Raw genomic sequence first — 18,164 nt, 5'->3', positions numbered from 1 at the left:
GTTTTTTTTTTCGGTCTCCACAATTTTTTAATTAAACTCTTCAAAAAACAACACACCTTTTCCAGCAGAGTAATCTAGAAAACGCGAAAAGATATAATACTAATACTTTATTCTGGCATGTGTACAAGACAGTTACATGCCCACAAGATGAGGCAAAAAGGAAACGGACGTAACTGTTTCCTGACTAGGCCTACATCCCGGCTCGTGAACAAAAACGACAGCAGTGAGGCAAGCGAAAAACATCCAGAACAGCCCTCTTTCCAAGAAGCGCGAGCGAGCGAGCGAGCGAGCGTGAGAGAGCAACACAAATGCGTTTTTCAATCCGTGTGTTGTTAAAGTGTTCTTCACTGATTTTTTTTCTTTCTTTTTCTCTCTTTTTTATTTTTTGTAGCACAAGAACAGAGCCAGGAAAACCTAGCTGAGGAAATCGGCAAGGTGAGTCTGTTGTTAGAGTTGTGTAATACCAGCATGAACAAGCACACAACTGAACTTTATTGTGGGTGAACCCTGCTCAAATCCAGAAGTAACTTGAAAGTGGTAATAATGGTGAACATTGTTGGCTGTCAAAACATATTCGCGCAGCTGAAGTCGATCTGGCAGTTTATGCATTCGTCATTGCAAATTCCAGAAAAAAATTGCCTTCGATGTATATCCTAGGTTGTGCAGTGCGCATGTGTGCATACTGCAAATTTGAAGATGCCCGCCTCACTATTGAATTGGTTCAACGAAATTCTGAGTGCCGCAAGGTCGTTTCGCATCGAGGAATTTACAGGTTATCTCTCACCGTTGTCTTGCAGGCTAACGTGGTTTGCGTCGTGTATGCCGTAGATGACGACGACACTATCGACAAGGTAAGTGGCACTGCGTGCACGTGACGACAGAAGCCCTCTTGCCGTTTTTTGGATGTGACTGCGCTGTGCGAACACCTCTGACTGTGGGCAAATACTCTTCTGCAATGACTCCTTCATATGTTTTCGTCTTCTTCCATTTCTTTCACTTCCATGGTAGGGTAACGAACCTCACATGACCTTAGTAAGGCTACCTGCCTTTCCTTCTTTGTTTATGCATATCGCTGTCTGTCTTAAGTGGGTTGTGCTTTTTAAGACAGCGCATAAAAATCCACTAATTGGAGTGCCTGTGCTCTACTCTTTCCATATGTAAAGGGGTGCACAACTTGCCTAATTATGCAATTACAACGTGCCCAAGAAGCAGCAATCTTTGTCTGTATGCATGTCCCATTTATAACCGCCTCGACGCATCACTTCTGAATCAGCGGAGAAACCGTGCTCACGTTATGCCAGTTTGCAGAGTTTCTTCTGTGTTTTGGCGATGACATCAGTTCCAGACGGGAACAAACGACGCTAGACATGGTACGGTCAAAAAACGACAGACAGGGTGCTCGTGCCTAGCACTGTATGTTCCCGTCGTATTCATGTACCCACGACCTACTATACTCCTGACCTGCCCAGATGTCCCCTCTCCAGCGCCCACATTCTAGTTCATACCTTCTGCCGCTAGGGATGTAACCTATGAGCGTTGTGGCGCTAGTCAGCACCTGTTCGCTGACGTCAGCTTTAACGCTCGTGTTGATGTTTCGCCAGCGGAGAGCGTTCATATCATGTAATTATTATTCATAAATGCAAAATACTTCGGAAATAAAAATACGGAAAGTGAATTAGAACTTTTTTTGCATTTAAAAGGACACAGCCGTCCTAGACTATCCAAGTCTACGGCTTCTCACGTTAGTCAACCAGTGCGCAGTAAGTACTTAACCGCACAAAATAGCTTACTTGACTCTCGGTCTAAATTTGCAGAAACAGTCGCATAATGCCGGCAGTTTGTCACATAATACAGGCGTTCTTACTCCAGCGCCGTCCAAACGGTCGCAGAGTAGCAGACGAACAGGCTATAGGAAGCGCCACCTACGGCGAGCGGTTGAACGAGAGCGAGGACGTGCGCTCCCATAGGACCCCCGATATCTGGGCAGGTCAGGAGTACAGTAGGTCGTGCATGTACCAACCACCCAGTTAGGTGCACTTCAGTTCCACTTCCCGATTTCACCCCCCAGATCACCGACTACTGGTTGCCCCTGATTCGGGAGCAGCTCGGCGATGACCACGGCACGCCCGTGGTTCTGGTGGGGAACAAGGCGGACCTGGTGGAGTACAGCTCCTTAGAGGTAAGTTGTGCGACATGCCCACGTAAAGTTTTGTGCATTGACTTGTTTGTACTGTCATGAAGGAATGAAACGCAGACGCCCACATTTGTGTTCACATATTCTTAAACCACTGCACTCTGCAATGGTACGGCCACACTAGTGAAGTTTCTGCGCGGCAGCGTGACGAGGTCTCGGTGTTGCTCGCACTCTCTCGGAATGTGCGAGCAACACTGAGAGTGAGTGTTGTTTGTCAGTCACGCTTTTGTTGCACTGCAGAATGTGTCCATAGAAAACTCGGCGCGGAGTGGCGGCAGCCTGGTGGCCATGGCTCTGTGACATCACTTTCGTCCCTCCCGATTGGTCATTCACTTCGCGGCATGTGTCATTTGCCACAGAATTGGGTCTTGACGCATTCTACGCGGCACACCGCAGAAATTCCTGATTTATGGCGCGTGCGGCTTGCCACAGTGCAGTGCACGGCATGACGCGTGTGTATTTGCCGCTAGCGTGGCCGTGTCTCAATACTTCAATGTAAGCCCTAAAGGCGTAGTGTATAAGTAAACCTCTACTTCAAGGTACACAAAAGTAATTTTTGTTTTCCTCACCAGATGGTGGTGCCAATCATGAGCCAATACCAGGAGGTGGAGACGTGTGTAGAGGTCAGTTACGTTTGTCCACTTCTGCATGCAAAAAATCTCAACTATCGTGACCTCGAGGTATAACCGGAAACGCCTCTCATGCCCATGTGCAGTGCTCGGCCAAGACATTCAAGAACATCTCGGAGCTGTTCTACTATGCGCAAAAGGCAGTTCTTCACCCCACGGGTCCACTGTATGTGCCTCAAGAAAGGGATGTGAGTGTGCCTACTGCCATCTTAGTCCTAGCACTCCTGGAAACACACATTTTCGTTTTGCAGCTTTTGCTCAAGATTTCATTATTTCTTTGCTCTTTCTCAAGCTATATAGTAGCACATAGGCATCAGTTACAGAAGGGGATACCATGTACCGTAATAGTGTACCATAATTTTTCCATTATGGTACACATCGAAGCTGCTCCGGCCCATTTCCTGTATTTTGCTGGAATAAACATTCATTCATTTATTCATTGAGATGTGTACGCCCGTCAAGTGACTAACTTGCACATTCTTGCCATGCCTTTCAACGCAGCTGACGGAACGGTGCAAAGCAGCGCTGACCAGAATCTTTCACATCTGCGACATTGACAATGATGGCGTGCTAAGCGACCGGGAACTCAACGTTTTTCAGGTGAGCGACCCAACCTTGTTTTGTGTCCATTTATTAAGAACGTGTTTCTCGCTGAAGGCGGTGCCCTTCTTTTGTTTGTCACCAAGCTATCTTAAACATGCATGCAAATGCAGCATTTGCCATTGTGATGTCTGTTGGTAGCTTGTGCGCCAGATCGTATCTCTGTTGCAGCGTCGGTTGCTTTTGACAATACGATGCGTAACGTCAAACTTTAACAGCACGTAATGTCCACGCTGTTAACATGCACTTTCAGGACTGTTTCAAGGGGTGTTGCACCTCGCTGTTCGTTTCTCCAGGGAAAAGCAGCGTCGTCCACATGTTGCTATTCGTTTCGCTTGTAACCTTCTTGCAGAACAAGTTTTCATGATTACCTGAATTTGTGATATTGAATGTAGTGTAGCACTTGTATGGTCAGTACCAGGTCATCTCTGCATGAGCGCAGAACTGACACTGAACCAACGAACTAGTTTTTCCCAAGGTGCAAAGCGAAAAAAAAAAAAGCACAAACGTCACACCGAATGCCGCGACATTTGCAGTCATTAGTGACAGGGCCATGCTTTAGCGTTTCCCCCCCAAAAAAACTCTCGACCTACTTGAAGCAGGTCACAAATTGATTTGCTAGGATGGCACAGTGAAGTAGTAAATTGTGAAAGTGCATGAAATTCTAATTCTAAGCTAGTTGGGGCATCTTTAATATCAAGACTAGACTTCGCCCCAAAACCACGACCACACAGGAACACGTCCTGTGTATGTGTACTTGTGTGGTCGTGTTTTTGCCGTTAAGTCTACTATCGGCACAAAGCTCTATCGTGAAAATTTGAGCGTCTGTCTTGTCTGCCTTGCCTCGAGTACGTTGAATGCAGTGGTAAGTGTTGCATTTTGTCGATAGCGAAAATGCTTCAACACACCCTTGGAAGCCAAAGCCCTCCACGACCTGAAGGCCATCGTGGCCAAGAACCTGGAGGGAGGCGTGGAGAACAACGGACTCACATTGTCAGGTGCGTGTTTCACGTATTAGTTGCACAAACTGTAATATTTTTTATTTGCTTTTGCTAGAGCTGTGCGAATAGCAAAATTTTGGGTGCGAAGCGAATTCGAATATTGAAGTGTGAGTGCGAATCGAATATTTTTCGAATATTTCTCGAATATTTTTCGAATACTTTGAAGTGAAATTGCAGAAAAAAAAGAGAGGATTTCTAAGCATATTCTTATGAGATAGCAACATGAAAGTGTTTCTTTTTGCTAGGTTGATGAAGCACCGGAGGAGTGGTGTTTCATAGTTGTCTTATCAAGAATGAGGCAATGTAGAGGCCGAATAGTATTTATGTACATGATTTGGTGCAACCAAAGTGTTGCCGACAACACTTTGCACATGATAGGCAGAGATGCCATTTCCTCAGCCTCTCCTCCTCTCTCAACTTCTGTGGAAGCCCAACTGATGTGGCGGACAGGGGTGTGCTCCTTTCAAGTCCGGAGTTCCAAATCTGCCTCGTAGATGTTGATATATAAGAACATCTGAAATTTTGGATGCTAAAAGGGGGCTTCGGCGTCCGATTTTTCGGACTTCCTGCCCAAGTTTCAGGTCCAAAACAGCATTAATTGAGCCCCCACCTCTGCCACATCTTTCATCTTTATGTTGGAACCAGCGTTTTCTTGATTTAATACATTTGCGACCGTAGCAGAGCTTGAAAAGCAGCTTTGCCGCAATGCCGGGGTGTTATGAGGTGAAGCATATTGAAAAATCTAGGGACCACTTCTAATCGGACGTTGACTGTCTCTTGGCAAAGTTCGACCGTAACGGAGCTTGAAAGGCAGCTTTGCCGCAATACCGGGGTGTGATGAGGTGAAGCATATCGAAAATCTAGGGATCACTTCCAATTGGACGTTGACTGTGTATTGGCAAAGTTCGACCGTAACGGAGCTTGAAAGGCAGCTTTTCCGCGATACAAGAGCGTAATGAGGTGAAGCATATTGAAAATCTGAAGGGGTCACTTTTAATCGGACGTTGACAGTATTTGTTTTCGGGAAGTTTGAATATTTCGAATAGTAAAATTCCAGTGCGAATCGAATTGAATAGCAAACCCTATTCGAAAAATATTCGAAATTTTGAATTTTCGCACACCCCTAGTTTTTGCATGTTAGTGTAGCTTACGTAAAAACACAGTCGTCATTCTCTCTCTTTTATACACAGCCACACACGAACTGTAGAATTCAAAGTTTAAGCTATTCTATTTCGAAAAGGCCCAATAAGTTTCAACTTGTTAAGAAGGTTACATGCACTTTCCGATTCTTTTACTTAGGGTGTCATATTTATTGCTGTATTTTAAAAAGTAGTACTTGCTTTCTTGCCAGTTACCTTCCAGAAAAAAATGCACATTCTGTTCTCTCGTTTCACTCTATTTGTATAACTCACATTTTGCAAGGCCCCACACACACTATTTTTGCTGTTTTACGCTATCATTTTGAACTGGTAGCGCGAGGCTAGTTAAAGTTGTCGTAACAGCTGCTCCGTTTCTGCGTCCCTACACCCCGTACCTACACTGCTGCACCTAACTGCAGATAAGCTTATTTGAGATAAATTATTTCTGGTTTACTCCCTATGAAACGAAGAATGAAGCATCCAAAGTGGTCTAGGCTGATCTTGCAGTGATGCACTTAATGACGGATTTGAAATCATTTTTGGTACAGTGAACCTGTTTCAGTGTTTTTATGCGTTTTCAGAGGTCACTTGATTGGTTGTGGCACCACAATCCACTAACCTTCCCGTTTATCTAGTTATGTATTTGTCATGCCCTCAGGGCCAGAGACATTTTAGAGGGCGGTGGTATAAAATGCGGTTTGTAGCAAATAAACAAAACTCAGTGATTAACATGAACAAAATGCAATGAAAGATACAAAGGTTTCCTTTTAACAGTGTTAGATGTTGTACAAACAGATCGAAAGGTGCACAGAAGTTTCTTTTTAAACGTTGTTAGCTAAAGTTTCACAAAAAAAGGCAGTTATAAGTAACATTTCCAATATTGGCATTAAGGTGGTTTCTGTATATGCGGGTGTAATGAAAGACTGATAAATGCTTTTAGTTATGTATACGGGTCGTAACCTTATGAGAATGATTAACATGTTGGGATGCATAATGCTGAACGTTCCAAATAACAAAGGGACCACCCTACAAAGGTGTTCGTTTAAAGGCCAACTCCGGCGATTTTTCGAGGTCGATGGACCTCAATGAAATTCGCTGGGTACGTTCCTTTGCACGTTTCCGTCATTTATGCCAAATTACAGGCTTGAGACATGCGCAGATTGTTTGCAAATGAATTTTAAAGATTGTCTGCAAACGCCCTCTTGGCTTCCCACAATTATTGGCAACATTGCGTATGTGACGTCAGCATTGGGAAGGCGGCGGAAGTGACGCAGCCGAGGGCACCGCTAACTTCGGCGCTTCAGCCGCTACAGTGAGCACCTGCTGTGCACAAGGCAACAGACAGCGTTGGTTTGGCCGGCGCTTCGCTGGTTGTCCCGGCTGTCACAGTTTTCATACTCCGCGCCGGCGTGACCGGCATGCCTTGCACGACTTCCGCTTCGTAACAACGTCTACGTCATACGTAGACAGTACACTCGGTTGGGTTTCGGTTTCGGTGTTGCGCTTTTTTGCTTACTTAAAGTTATTCCCCAATTTGCCGAGTATTTCTGCTATCGGGCCCGTAACAGGAACGTCTCAGGAACATAAAAGCACCGTTACTTTGACATGGCCAAAAAATCGCCGGAGTTGGCCTTTAAGACACAGTTCCCTGAAAAAGACACATTTTCCCATAAGTTGTTAAGTTATCTTTCACAGTAATCAGTAAGTCTTTCCTGGGTGAGCCATGTTCTGACCTCCCATGCCATGTGTTCATACTTCCCAGGTCATGTGTTTCAACTTGCCATGTCATGTGTTCCAACCTCCCATGCCATGTGTTCCAACCTCCCATGTCGTGTTCCCACCTTCTGTGCTGTGTGTTCCAACCTTCTGTGCTATGTGTTCCAACCTTCCATGTCATGTGTTCCGACTTCTTGTGTTATGTGTTCAGACCGTCCACGTCATGTGTTCCGACCTCCCATATGCTGCCTGTTCAAACCTGCCATGTCATGTGTTCCAACCTTCCATGCCATGTGTTCCACCCTCCCATGTCGTGTTCCATCCTCCATGTCATGTGTTCCAACCTCTCATGCCATATGTTCAGACTTCCTGTGCTGTGTGTTCAGACCTTCATGTCATGTGTTCCGACCTCCCATGTGCTGTGTGTTCCAACCTTCCATGTCGTGTTCCGACCTCCTTTGCTGTGTGTTTCAATTTCCCATGTCACATGTTCTGACCTCTCATGCTATGTGTTCCAACCTCCCATGTCATGTGTTCCCATCTCCTGTGCTGTGTGTTCTGACCTCCCTTGTCATATTATCTGACCTCCCGTGCTATGTGTTCTGCCCTCTCATGTCATGCATTTCGACCTCACACGTCATGGGCTCCGACCTCCTGTGCCATGTGTTCTGGACTTCCATGCCATGTGTTCCGGCATCTCATGTTATGTGTTCCGACCTCCCGTGTCATCTGCCCACAGGGTTCCTGTTCTTGCACCAAGTGTTCATCCAAAGGGGTCGCCACGAAACCACGTGGACGGTGCTACGCCGGTTTGGCTACGACGACCATCTTGTTCTTCCCCGTGAATATCTATGCCCACCGTAAGCACCCTGTGGTTCTGTTTCATTTCAGCTGCTACACCTCTCAACATAGTTCATGATGAAGCGATACATTTCCGTAATTTCTGAACCCAACCGCAAAATATGAGAAGGTTTGATTTTAGTTGGAACAGGGGATATAATTTGTGCATCAGTTTTTATAATTCAGAACATGTCAGGAGCATTCAAGGCCAGGCACCTCCTCCTTTTTTTCCCCTGTAACGGACTGGTTGGTCTGGTTATTCGTTTTTAGTAAGTTCTTGACAGGTCTTGATCTCAGTGTATGTCTTTGCATGCACTTCAATATCGTGAATAAAGCGTTCAATGCAATGGATTTGGACACAACATGCTTTTCATTGTAGAACACCATTTTCCTCACTTAGTTCAGCCTGCCTGTGTAACTCATTCAAACAAACAACACCTCTTAAGCACCCAGTTGAAACAAAGAACTACATTTATGTTAAATTCTGTCTAGATCACGTACATGGTAAAACATATTTTGCTGGGATGGTGTGCGTGTATGCCATTCCATACTGCACGCAACTTTTTCCAGTCACTTGCAGATTGGAAAGCTAACTTTTTTTTTATTTTCCTGGTGGCGCAGGATTCGAGTGCCTCCTGGCAGCAGCACAGAACTAAGTGCCAAGGGTCTTGCATTTGTCACGTCTCTTTTTGAAAAACATGACAGGGTAAGTGAGCGGGATGTTTTTTTGAACGACTTTCAGTGTGGTTGAATTCAAGAAAAAGAAGCGGACCTGAACAGGGCATGTAGCACATAAGCAAGAGAATCGCTGGTCATTAAGAGTAACTGACTGGATTTCGAGAGAAGGCAGACGTGTGAGGGGGAGACAAAGTTAGGTGGGTAGATGAGATTAAGAAGTTTGCGGGTATAATGTGGCCACAGCAAGCACAAGACCACAGGAGAGGCAGTGGGCGTAGTCAAGCTGATGTTGATGATCATGCGGTCTTGTCACGAAACCTGTCGTACATCAAGGCACTTGCAATTTTCCAACCAAACACGTGTCGACTTGTTCCTGAGACTTGATTATCCTAAATTCCATTGGTGAAGCGGGACCGCATGCTCAGGAAATGTGTTTGTGCTTCAGTTACATTGTATGCTGCGTAAAACGATAAGTGGGCAGACTGCCAAGTGCCAAAGTTCAGAAGCAAAATCTTGTGGCTTATCTCGCACTCCGATAACAGTTGCACCCTTCGTGGAGTGTTTCTTTTGCCATGCAACGATAATCGTCTTTTGGCTTGCTTGTGTTTTCTTTCTTGTAAGCTCTGCACTCGCCACTTCTCTCTCGTGAACGCTATGTCACGCTGATTACACACATGCCGTTTGTGACCGGGAAGTGACAGGCACTTGGCGATAATGCAAGGAAAGGCACGCAAGATCGATGACAACTGTTGCTGTAATGCAAAAAGACACCCTTTTTACTCACTCTTTTTTTTAGAGAGCATGAAATGCATACAAGTGAGATCACAATTATTCTTACGCAACGAAAAGACTCCCCAAAGGGTGTAGTTGTGGTGTGTCAGAGGACACTTGCATCTGTAGGGAAGGACTGGAGGGGAGGCAGAGTTCGAAGTGATTGTAAAATACCCCCACTAAATAGCGTTGCAATGTGGGTTTGTTGGTGTGGCATCTTTCAAAGTAGTGAGTGTTAGTACTGCATATGTTTTGTCCGTACTGCGTATGTTTTGCCTCCCTTGTATCCCCCATTTGTATGTGCTACAACATTCTTCAGAGCTCAACCAAAGTTGAGCGCGGATAATTTGTCAGCGTAGCTGCACGAGTCTTTTGAGCTAGTGCCTCCAGTATGAAGAACATTCAGCACTTGCCAGTGTTCAGCACACATCGGTGACTTTCCTCGCGTCACGTTCTGCAACGTCGCACAGGACGCAGACGGCTGCCTCTGCCCGTCCGAGCTGAAAAGCCTGTTTGCGGTGTGCCCTACACAGCCGTGGGGCACGGACCTCGTTGGCACTGTGGCCACCAACGATGCCGGCTGGCTGACGCTACGTGGATACCTGGCCCACTGGGCGTGAGTGAATTTGCCACTTTTCAACGAAGAACGTCCTCTCACTTATAAAAGTTCCGTGTTCTTCTATTACTAATCAAAGTACATTGGTTTCATTAAGATATGTAGGAAGCACTTGACTGTAAAATTATGTCGTAGAAAATAGCTGACAATGAAAAGTCTTTAAAAATAGGCATCAAGTGTATTTCTAATGACACACGCGCAGGTTGACTACGGCGTTGGACGTCCACAAGACGTTAGAGTGCCTGGCGTACCTGGGCTACATCGGAGGCGGCGAAGAGAACCAACTCTCTGCTGTCCAAGGTGGGGCATTCGTTTTGCACTCAAGCGGTTGCATTTTTTTTTTTTCGTATTGTTTCTCATGCAGCATAGATCGTTTTTAAGGCGAGTCGCCAGAATTGCAAGCATTCATGCTGTAACAAGCACAACTTTTTCCAAAGGCTGCGTGTATGCAAAGCATATAGGACCAGCAAAAGTGTATGCATCTGAGCTAGTTGGTACTTGACTTATCTAGATACAGCAAAAAGAAACAGGACCTAAGAAATGGGCATACAATAGAGTTGTCGTGCATCTCTTGCTTAAGGCGTTGCCACTGCAACAACATCATTATAGCAGCACTGTTACGTCTTTCATACAACAACACCGTTCTGTGAAATACGTATGTTCCTGATGTCCTGTTCCTTTGAACTGTTTTTACTAGAGCTGTGGTAATAGCAAAATTATGGGTGCGAAGCGAATTCGAATATTAAAGTGTGAGTGCGAATCGAATCGAACATTTTTCAAATATTTCTCGAATATTTCTAGAATATTTTTCAAATACTTCAAAGTGATATTGCAGAAAAAAAAACTTAGAGAGGATTCCTAAGCACATTCTTATGAGATAGCAACATGAAAGTGTTTCTTTTCGCTAGGTTGAAGCACTGGCGGGGTGGTGTTTCATAGTTGCCTTATCAAGAATGAGGCAATGTAGAGGCCGAATTCTATTTATGTACATGATTTGGTGCCACCAAAGTTTTGCCGACAACACTTTACACGTGATAGGCAAAGATGCCATTTCCTCAGCCTCTCCTCCTCTTTCAATGTCTGTGGAAGCCCAACTGATGTGTCGGACAAGGGTGTGCTCTTTTCAAGTCCGGAGTTCCAAATCTGCCTCGCAGACGTCGATATATAAGAACATCTGAAATTTTGGATGCTAAAAAGCTTCGGCTTCCGATTTTTTGGACTTCCTGCCCAAATTTCAGGTCCAAAACAACATTAATTGAGCCCCCACCTCTGCCACATCTTTCATCTCCACGTTGGAACCAGCGTTTTCTTGAGTTAGTACATTTGCGACCGTAGCAGAGCTTCTCTCATCCTCTTCTCTGCTTTCTTCATGTTTCAAGCATTGCACCAGGAATAACATGTTTAGCAAATATAGGCACCAACTTGTCCAGGAAACCTTACGAGACCTCTCGTGAAACCTTTTTTTCACAGCAAAGCTGTGTACGGCTATGTTCTGGCGGATCGTGTCTGCAAACAGAACAACACGTAGAACATCATTTTTCAGCACCCCTCGCGACCGCCAGTGCCTCTTACACAAATATTGCGATACTCGGTGGCGGCACTTGCCAGGAATCGTTGTGCCCCTTTGTCTCGTGACATAGACATCGCACTAGCACTGTCATCAGCATTTGCCCTTTGGACACCCTTATGGGATGGACACGTGTCGTTCACTCGAAGGAAGAATAGCAAGAATTGGAGGGGCGCCCAACGCACACATTAGCGCGAATGGGCGCGAAAACGACATGAAGCTGCTGCTGTCACTGTCCTCGCTGGCTTCCATCTTCAAGGTAGTGAAAGGGCTCTAAATTTTTTTTTGTTTTTCTTTCTTTTTCTTGGGAACATGCAGTGACGTGTGAGAAGCAGCTGGAGTCTCAGCAGGGACAGAGCACGAGGCAGGTGCTGCACTGCCGGGTGCTGGGTCCACAGGGCGCGGGGAAGACGTGCTTCCTGCGCGGCCTGCTGGGATGCAGCCTGGAGCAGAATCCGCCTCCGGGACACCCCGGTCCCAAGTACGCCGTGGACCAGATCGTCGTCTACGGCCAGGAGAAGTACCTCCTCGTAAGGAATCCTTCCTCGACCAATCGCCTATATAAGTCTGGGGACGTCTGTGAAAGGAGCCAGAGTGTAACCACTCAGAATTATCCCGCGGACGCACTTAGGTGTCCCTGTAACCCTTTGCGACACAGCTTCCTTATTTGGAGACACGACTTAATTTTTGCCATTTCTGTGCACTATTGGCAAGGAGGAGACCACAAACACTGAGCTAATGCTAAACTAAACATTCTTGTTGCCGTAAGGTTCTTTACAGTAGACTCTATAACCTCAAGGGACCAGGAAAATAGGATCTGTTTAAAAGGAGTTCCGTTTCCCGAGAGTCGAGCCAGGGGTGCATAATTCAGGTACAAAACCAATCATGTCAGAGGCAGTTGTTCCATTTAAAACGAATTTGCACTGTATTTCTAGTCAGAGGTTTCATTCTTTTTATACAAAAACAAAGCGTGAATGACTTCATGATAAATAGATATGTAAAGACAATTTAATTCAGATTAATTACTGTAACACACGTAAATCAACGTGTGATAACTTTATTTTTGTTTCAATAGAATATTGAGTGCCCTGAAACGATGTTGCGTCAATCTGACACGTTTACACAGAGTTCTTCATAGGTGGCGCCTGAAAGGGCTCAAGCGGAGGTGCAGGCCCTCACCCTGTCATGCTCCTCTGTGTTCTGTCTGCACGTGCATACATCCGTTTGAGTGTTTTTGCGGGATTAATGTGTTTTTCCTATGCCTCCATGCCCATGCAGCTCCACGAGGTGGACCTGTTTGGGCAACACGACACGGCCGTGGCCCCGGAGCTGAGCTGCGACGCTGTGTGCCTTCTGTTCGATGCCAGCAACCCGCGTTCGTTTGAGCACGTCGCCAGGGCCTACCTTGTGAGTGCGCATGGCCGTATCTGCCGGAAACGTAACCCTTGTTGCATGAACAACAGTCCATTAGCCTACCAGCCATAAGCCTAAAGGAGTACTGACATGTATTTGAGACATTTTCGTATTGTTGCTCTAAATAAAAACACTGGTGTCGAGAACCTTGAAAAGAGTATTGGGGTGCCTCGGAATGCATTGAATATACAGTAGAACCTCGTTGATACGTTTCCGAAAAAAACGCGGGAAATAAACGTAAGATCCGGGAAAACGTACGATCCGAATCCACTAAAAATTGAGGCTGACAAGCCCATATTGAGGTGCAAGGGCAAAAAACATTTATTTCTCAAAAAACGTGGAGGACTCTTCGATTTTCGATCTCCTGGCATCTCGCTGGCAGCCAGAGAGAGGTCAGCCAGCTAGTTCCGGTCCTGACCGAAAACAACGTCATGGTCACGTGAATTGAAATCCCGAGACAACCCGAGTATTGCAAAATCGAACTCTGGGACAACCAGCGTAAACGTAAAGAAACGCTACTGCCGTGTCAGCAGACGAAACTTTGCGCCGCATGAGCGTCGGTTCTTTCTGCATTGCCGCTTGGAAATATGGGGCTAGGTTTGCCGAAGAGCAGAAGTGATTCTCGAGCATATGCATTTGGGATACGATCACGTACGTTCGCAAGATCACGCGTGACTTGCCCCGTCCGTGAAGAAAACTGCCGCCCCGCTAAAGGCTCAATTCATTGCAGTGCACGTAGCAATCGCGGTACAACACGATATGCGAAATCTCGCGAAAGTGATAAGCGTCCCCGAAAGCGACAGCTGTTCACGGCTATCGCATACTACGTCGTACACTCGTGCTGATCAGTTTGCGTTCTGTCTTAACTTGAGACATGTGCTGGTATGATCGCCGCCACTGTAATCACACCACCTCGCACGGTGGAACGGGCTTTAAAAGATAACGCCCGGCGTAATGGCAACCGAAGGTGAAGTCCCCAAGCGCCCGCACTGCGATCTGTCGAGTTCTCACAAAGATGGCGGCGAGCGCGCATCGTCTCGTTTTGGCGTCTGATAACCAGAAAGCTCCCTGATATCTTCCAGAAGAAATCTTTTCTGGCAACTTCTGATGACCCGCTGGTAGGCAGAATTGGCCAGCCAGAGAAATACGCCGAGTGGAATTGCGCCGGGCGGAGCAACCCAAAAACGAATGCGCTCCAGGAGAAAAGTGTGGGGGAAATTACAGTAAAAGCTCGTTAATTCGGATTTCTAGGGACCGGAAAAAATGTCCGAATTAACCGAATGTCCGAATTATCGAATGGTCGAAAATAAACACAATAAATGCGCTAGTTTTTTCAACATACCTTTACTTAAAGTAATCGCGGATGCTTGTCTGTTTTCGAGCAGATATTCGCGCGGACACAATTTTTCTGAGTCCTTCAAGGTGCTCAGCAGCTCGCATGATGTCTGCAGTGTCCGCAAAAGTTTCACCCGTCATCCACGCTTTTCGGTTGGCACGGTAATCCACAGGAAGATTGTTGATGTTCTTAAAGCAGCGTGGCTTTTGAACCTTTCCGATAACGAGAAGCAGCAAGCGCTCTGTTCCCGTCACGTTGGCGGCTAAAAGTACGGTTACTCGTTCCTTGCTTCTTTCGCCGCCGATACAAGGATCCCCTTTCATCACTTCTTGTTGGGACTTTATTCAGAGCACGCAAAATTTCTACTTTGGTGGTGAAGTTCTTGGCCTCGTACTTGGGCTGCTTCGTTGGCGTTGCCATCGGCGTGGAGTGCGGTCACACGAGAAGTCAGCACAAAAGCACCAGCAACGATCAAGCTAAAGGAGCCGTACTAAAACGTTCCTCGATAAATCGGCGATCAAACGATGCAGCACACCGCAGCACACCAACGGGAACAAAGCAATAAAACCCACACCATACCCACACACGAAAAAAAGGCGTTCAACCAGTCTCAATCCAAGCCAAGTCGATAATTGATGTCCATGGCGATGCTGCGTTTGAGCTTCACTTTTGTTCCGAATTTTTCTTTTTTCGTTTTCGAGCCTCGCCAGCGGCCCGAAAGTTGCCCGAATTATCCGATTTGCGGTCAAATCTGTCCGAAATAACGAGCGCCCAGTCTCATAGAGTGATGCTTATATTTACAGGGACCAGATGGCGTGTCCGAATTAACCGATTTTCCGAATTAACGAGAGTCGAATTAACGAGCTTTTACCGTATCGGCCATATTCACTGGGCACAATGGCGACATTGCTGTGGTTACGGGTCGCGGCGTGTTGTGCAGCGGTGGCGATGCGGTGGCGGCATGTGCGTTTCCGCGGCAAGCCATTTGAAGATTTTGACGGCCAGCGTCGCCGCCTGCCTTCGGGTCGGTGTGTGTTTGACAGAGAGCGGCGATCGAGCAATTCGTAGAGGACACGGAGGGGACGATTGAGCAATTCGGAACAGACGCGGAGGGGACAACTGTGCAAAGCAGAAGAAGCGCAGAGAGGGGAAAGGCACTGCGGAGAAGCTGCCGTCGCCGCGCGGCGGCTGTCTGCCACTTCGCGCTTCACAAGTACACAAGAGGGCCCTTTTTTGCACACCTGAATGAGAGTTTCTGAGTACAAAACGTATTATACGACCACACTTTTCCGCGGTGCTGAACGTTGCTGCTGAATAATCGTATTTTCCGGGAACGTATTAACCGGAACGTATTACACACAGCTGTATTGGGTTATTTTTAATTTTCACGATTTCGAGCGTAGGAGCCGGGAAATCGTACTAAGCGGGAACGTATCAACGAGGTTCTACTGTATTTTTAATGCCGCCACATTAAAAAAAACACTTTTGGATTTGAAATCAAGGGGACAGTTTCACAGTGACGTATCAACACAGGCTGATGTAGGTCTAAGTCACTTGGAGACAGCAACTCTTGTCGTACTAGCAGCAGCTCTGTCATCTGCTGTCAGTTGCACGTGGTTCACATAAACAACGACGAGTGAATTATTGTCCAGCGGCTCTGTCAGTCATTTGGGCAACTGTTTAAGTTGTCATGATAATGTCCATTGCGGTGGGGCTGGCTTGCAGATGCTGGGGGATGAAATGCAAACCTTAAAATCAATATTTTATATGTGCTTCCTGGCTCTGCTGTGTGGAGAGCATTAACACTGCATGCCAAAGAAACGATGCACGTCTCTTTTGCCATGCTTCAAAATAGTGTCAGCACTCCTTTAACAGGATAAGCGTTGCTGTACACTACAGTTGACTCATTATGTCGAACCTTGTAAAAGTAAACTTTTGTCGCTTCTATGAAAAAAGCAGTTAACAGAAACTGGTAATTCACTCGATTTTGAATAGTTTGAGTTGAAGCCTGTCCGAGTCTCAAAAGTGGAAAAAACAGTGGAACACAGAGCGAAGGAAGGTGACGCAAGGACGGGTACTGATTGCCAACTGAAAATTGTTATTGAAGAAACCAAGTATATATACATACAGGAAAGCATGAAAAAAGATTAGGTTGCAATTTTAATCACATGCGTGACGTGAGATAGCGGATTTCCTTGTCTAACCGATCAAGCGACCGAACGCTTACACATTGCTCGCCCCTTTGCGTTCTGTCACTTGATCCGTGTGACAAGGAAATCCGCTATCTGACATCACGCACGTGATTAAAATTCTAATCTAATCTTTTTTCATGCTTTCCTGTATCTATATATACGTGGTTCCTTCAATAACATTGTTCAGTTGGCAGACGCCGCCCGTCCTCGCGTCACCTTCCTTTGTCTTGTGTTCCACTGTTTTCTCCGCTTTTGAGTAATGTACCAACTAGCCCGCCTTTCGCCGCCCATCCGAGTGTTTGGGATGCATGCGAGGAGGAGAATATACTTCACGTTGTCTCGTGTTTCCTCCGTTTCTCCGTTTCCCAGAAACACCTGTCCGGCAGCTCTGTTCCCGTCTTAGTGGTGGCGTCCAAGAGCGACAGACCGGCCGTGCGGCAGGAGTACCCGGTGCAGCCAGCCGAGTTCTGCCGGAGGCACGACCTGCCTGCGCCCCAGACTTTCTCGTGTCTGGTGACGCCGCCCAGGGATGTCTACGTCAAGCTCACCACCATGGCTGCCTACCCGTAAGTGACGACTGCGTGCTGGATACTACAGAACTAGTGACAGGAAGTTGCACAGTTGAACCCCTTTATAAGAGGCACTGATGAAACATTGGATGTTAGTGACACCAGTATGCCTGCATCCAAATAGATGTTGACCAGAAAATGAGAACATGGTACCCTGCTTTTAAGAGACATTTCATATAAGGGACAAAAACTGCTTCTCAATGTGTCTCTCTTGTAAAGGGGTTCAAGTGTAGAAGCGTGAACCATTGGGCTAGGTGGCACAACATTTCAACAATGAAGGCAGGAGAATCGCCGATGAATAAGTACATCGACCCTGTCAATACTGCATTCTTTTTGTCTGTGTACTTATTCTTTGGCAATTTTCTGTTCTTCATCCTTGAAATGATAGAAAGTTGAGCTAGTTGGCGGGGATTCACTACTACAGTATAACCTCATTACAACACACCTTCATAGTGAAGAGGATTTTGGTCTGTTGTAAAGGGAGTATGTAAAATCCAAGTTCTGTTACAACAGACTTTCATGTAAACACTGAATCGGTCTGTTATAACCGGAGAGACTTACGTTTAATGGGACCAAAAAAAATGTGATTTTTGGAAAATCGCATTTTCAGTTCCTGTAGCCCATTTTCTATCTGATTCCAAATATCTTCAATGAAAACTACGTAGAAGTGCAATAAAAAATTCGTTTTGCGTCTGCTGACTTGGCGAAAATTGCGGAAACAAAAAAAAGCGTTTTTCAAAATTGTAGCGCGGCAACGGCGCAACCAGGCGCCACCATTTTGGGCTCGTCGTAAAGAGCATTACACCGTGTTCAAGTTCTCCGTTTCAGCTGGTTCCTCCATTCAATAACAAGCGTACAAAAAGCACATGTTCTGGCTGCTTCTGCGGTAACGCTTGCTTCGGG

General features: G+C 46.1%; 1 protein-coding gene across 4 annotated transcripts in view; it reads left to right on the top strand.

Moving 5' to 3' along the window:
- LOC119399804 (mitochondrial Rho GTPase 1-A) overlaps positions 1 to 18,164 on the top strand; it is a 33,345-nt gene that overhangs the window by 5,226 nt on the left and 9,955 nt on the right. For all 4 annotated transcript variants that reach the window (XM_037666657.2, XM_049417851.1, XM_037666656.2 and 1 more), the window contains exons 3-16: positions 392 to 435; positions 798 to 851; positions 2,069 to 2,179; positions 2,767 to 2,817; positions 2,910 to 3,011; positions 3,325 to 3,423; positions 4,313 to 4,421; positions 8,019 to 8,139; positions 8,741 to 8,825; positions 10,039 to 10,184; positions 10,387 to 10,484; positions 12,070 to 12,281; positions 13,030 to 13,158; positions 17,062 to 17,258. In XM_037666657.2, the coding sequence (XP_037522585.1) occupies positions 392 to 435; positions 798 to 851; positions 2,069 to 2,179; positions 2,767 to 2,817; positions 2,910 to 3,011; positions 3,325 to 3,423; positions 4,313 to 4,421; positions 8,019 to 8,139; positions 8,741 to 8,825; positions 10,039 to 10,184; positions 10,387 to 10,484; positions 12,070 to 12,281; positions 13,030 to 13,158; positions 17,062 to 17,258 (1,558 nt within the window). The remainder of the gene's footprint in view (positions 1 to 391; positions 436 to 797; positions 852 to 2,068; positions 2,180 to 2,766; positions 2,818 to 2,909; positions 3,012 to 3,324; positions 3,424 to 4,312; positions 4,422 to 8,018; positions 8,140 to 8,740; positions 8,826 to 10,038; positions 10,185 to 10,386; positions 10,485 to 12,069; positions 12,282 to 13,029; positions 13,159 to 17,061; positions 17,259 to 18,164) is intronic.

The sequence above is a fragment of the Rhipicephalus sanguineus genome, chromosome 7, assembly GCF_013339695.2.
Source record: "Rhipicephalus sanguineus isolate Rsan-2018 chromosome 7, BIME_Rsan_1.4, whole genome shotgun sequence".
Classification (NCBI taxonomy): domain Eukaryota; kingdom Metazoa; phylum Arthropoda; class Arachnida; order Ixodida; family Ixodidae; genus Rhipicephalus; species Rhipicephalus sanguineus.
This window is presented reverse-complemented; position numbering and strand designations above follow the sequence as displayed.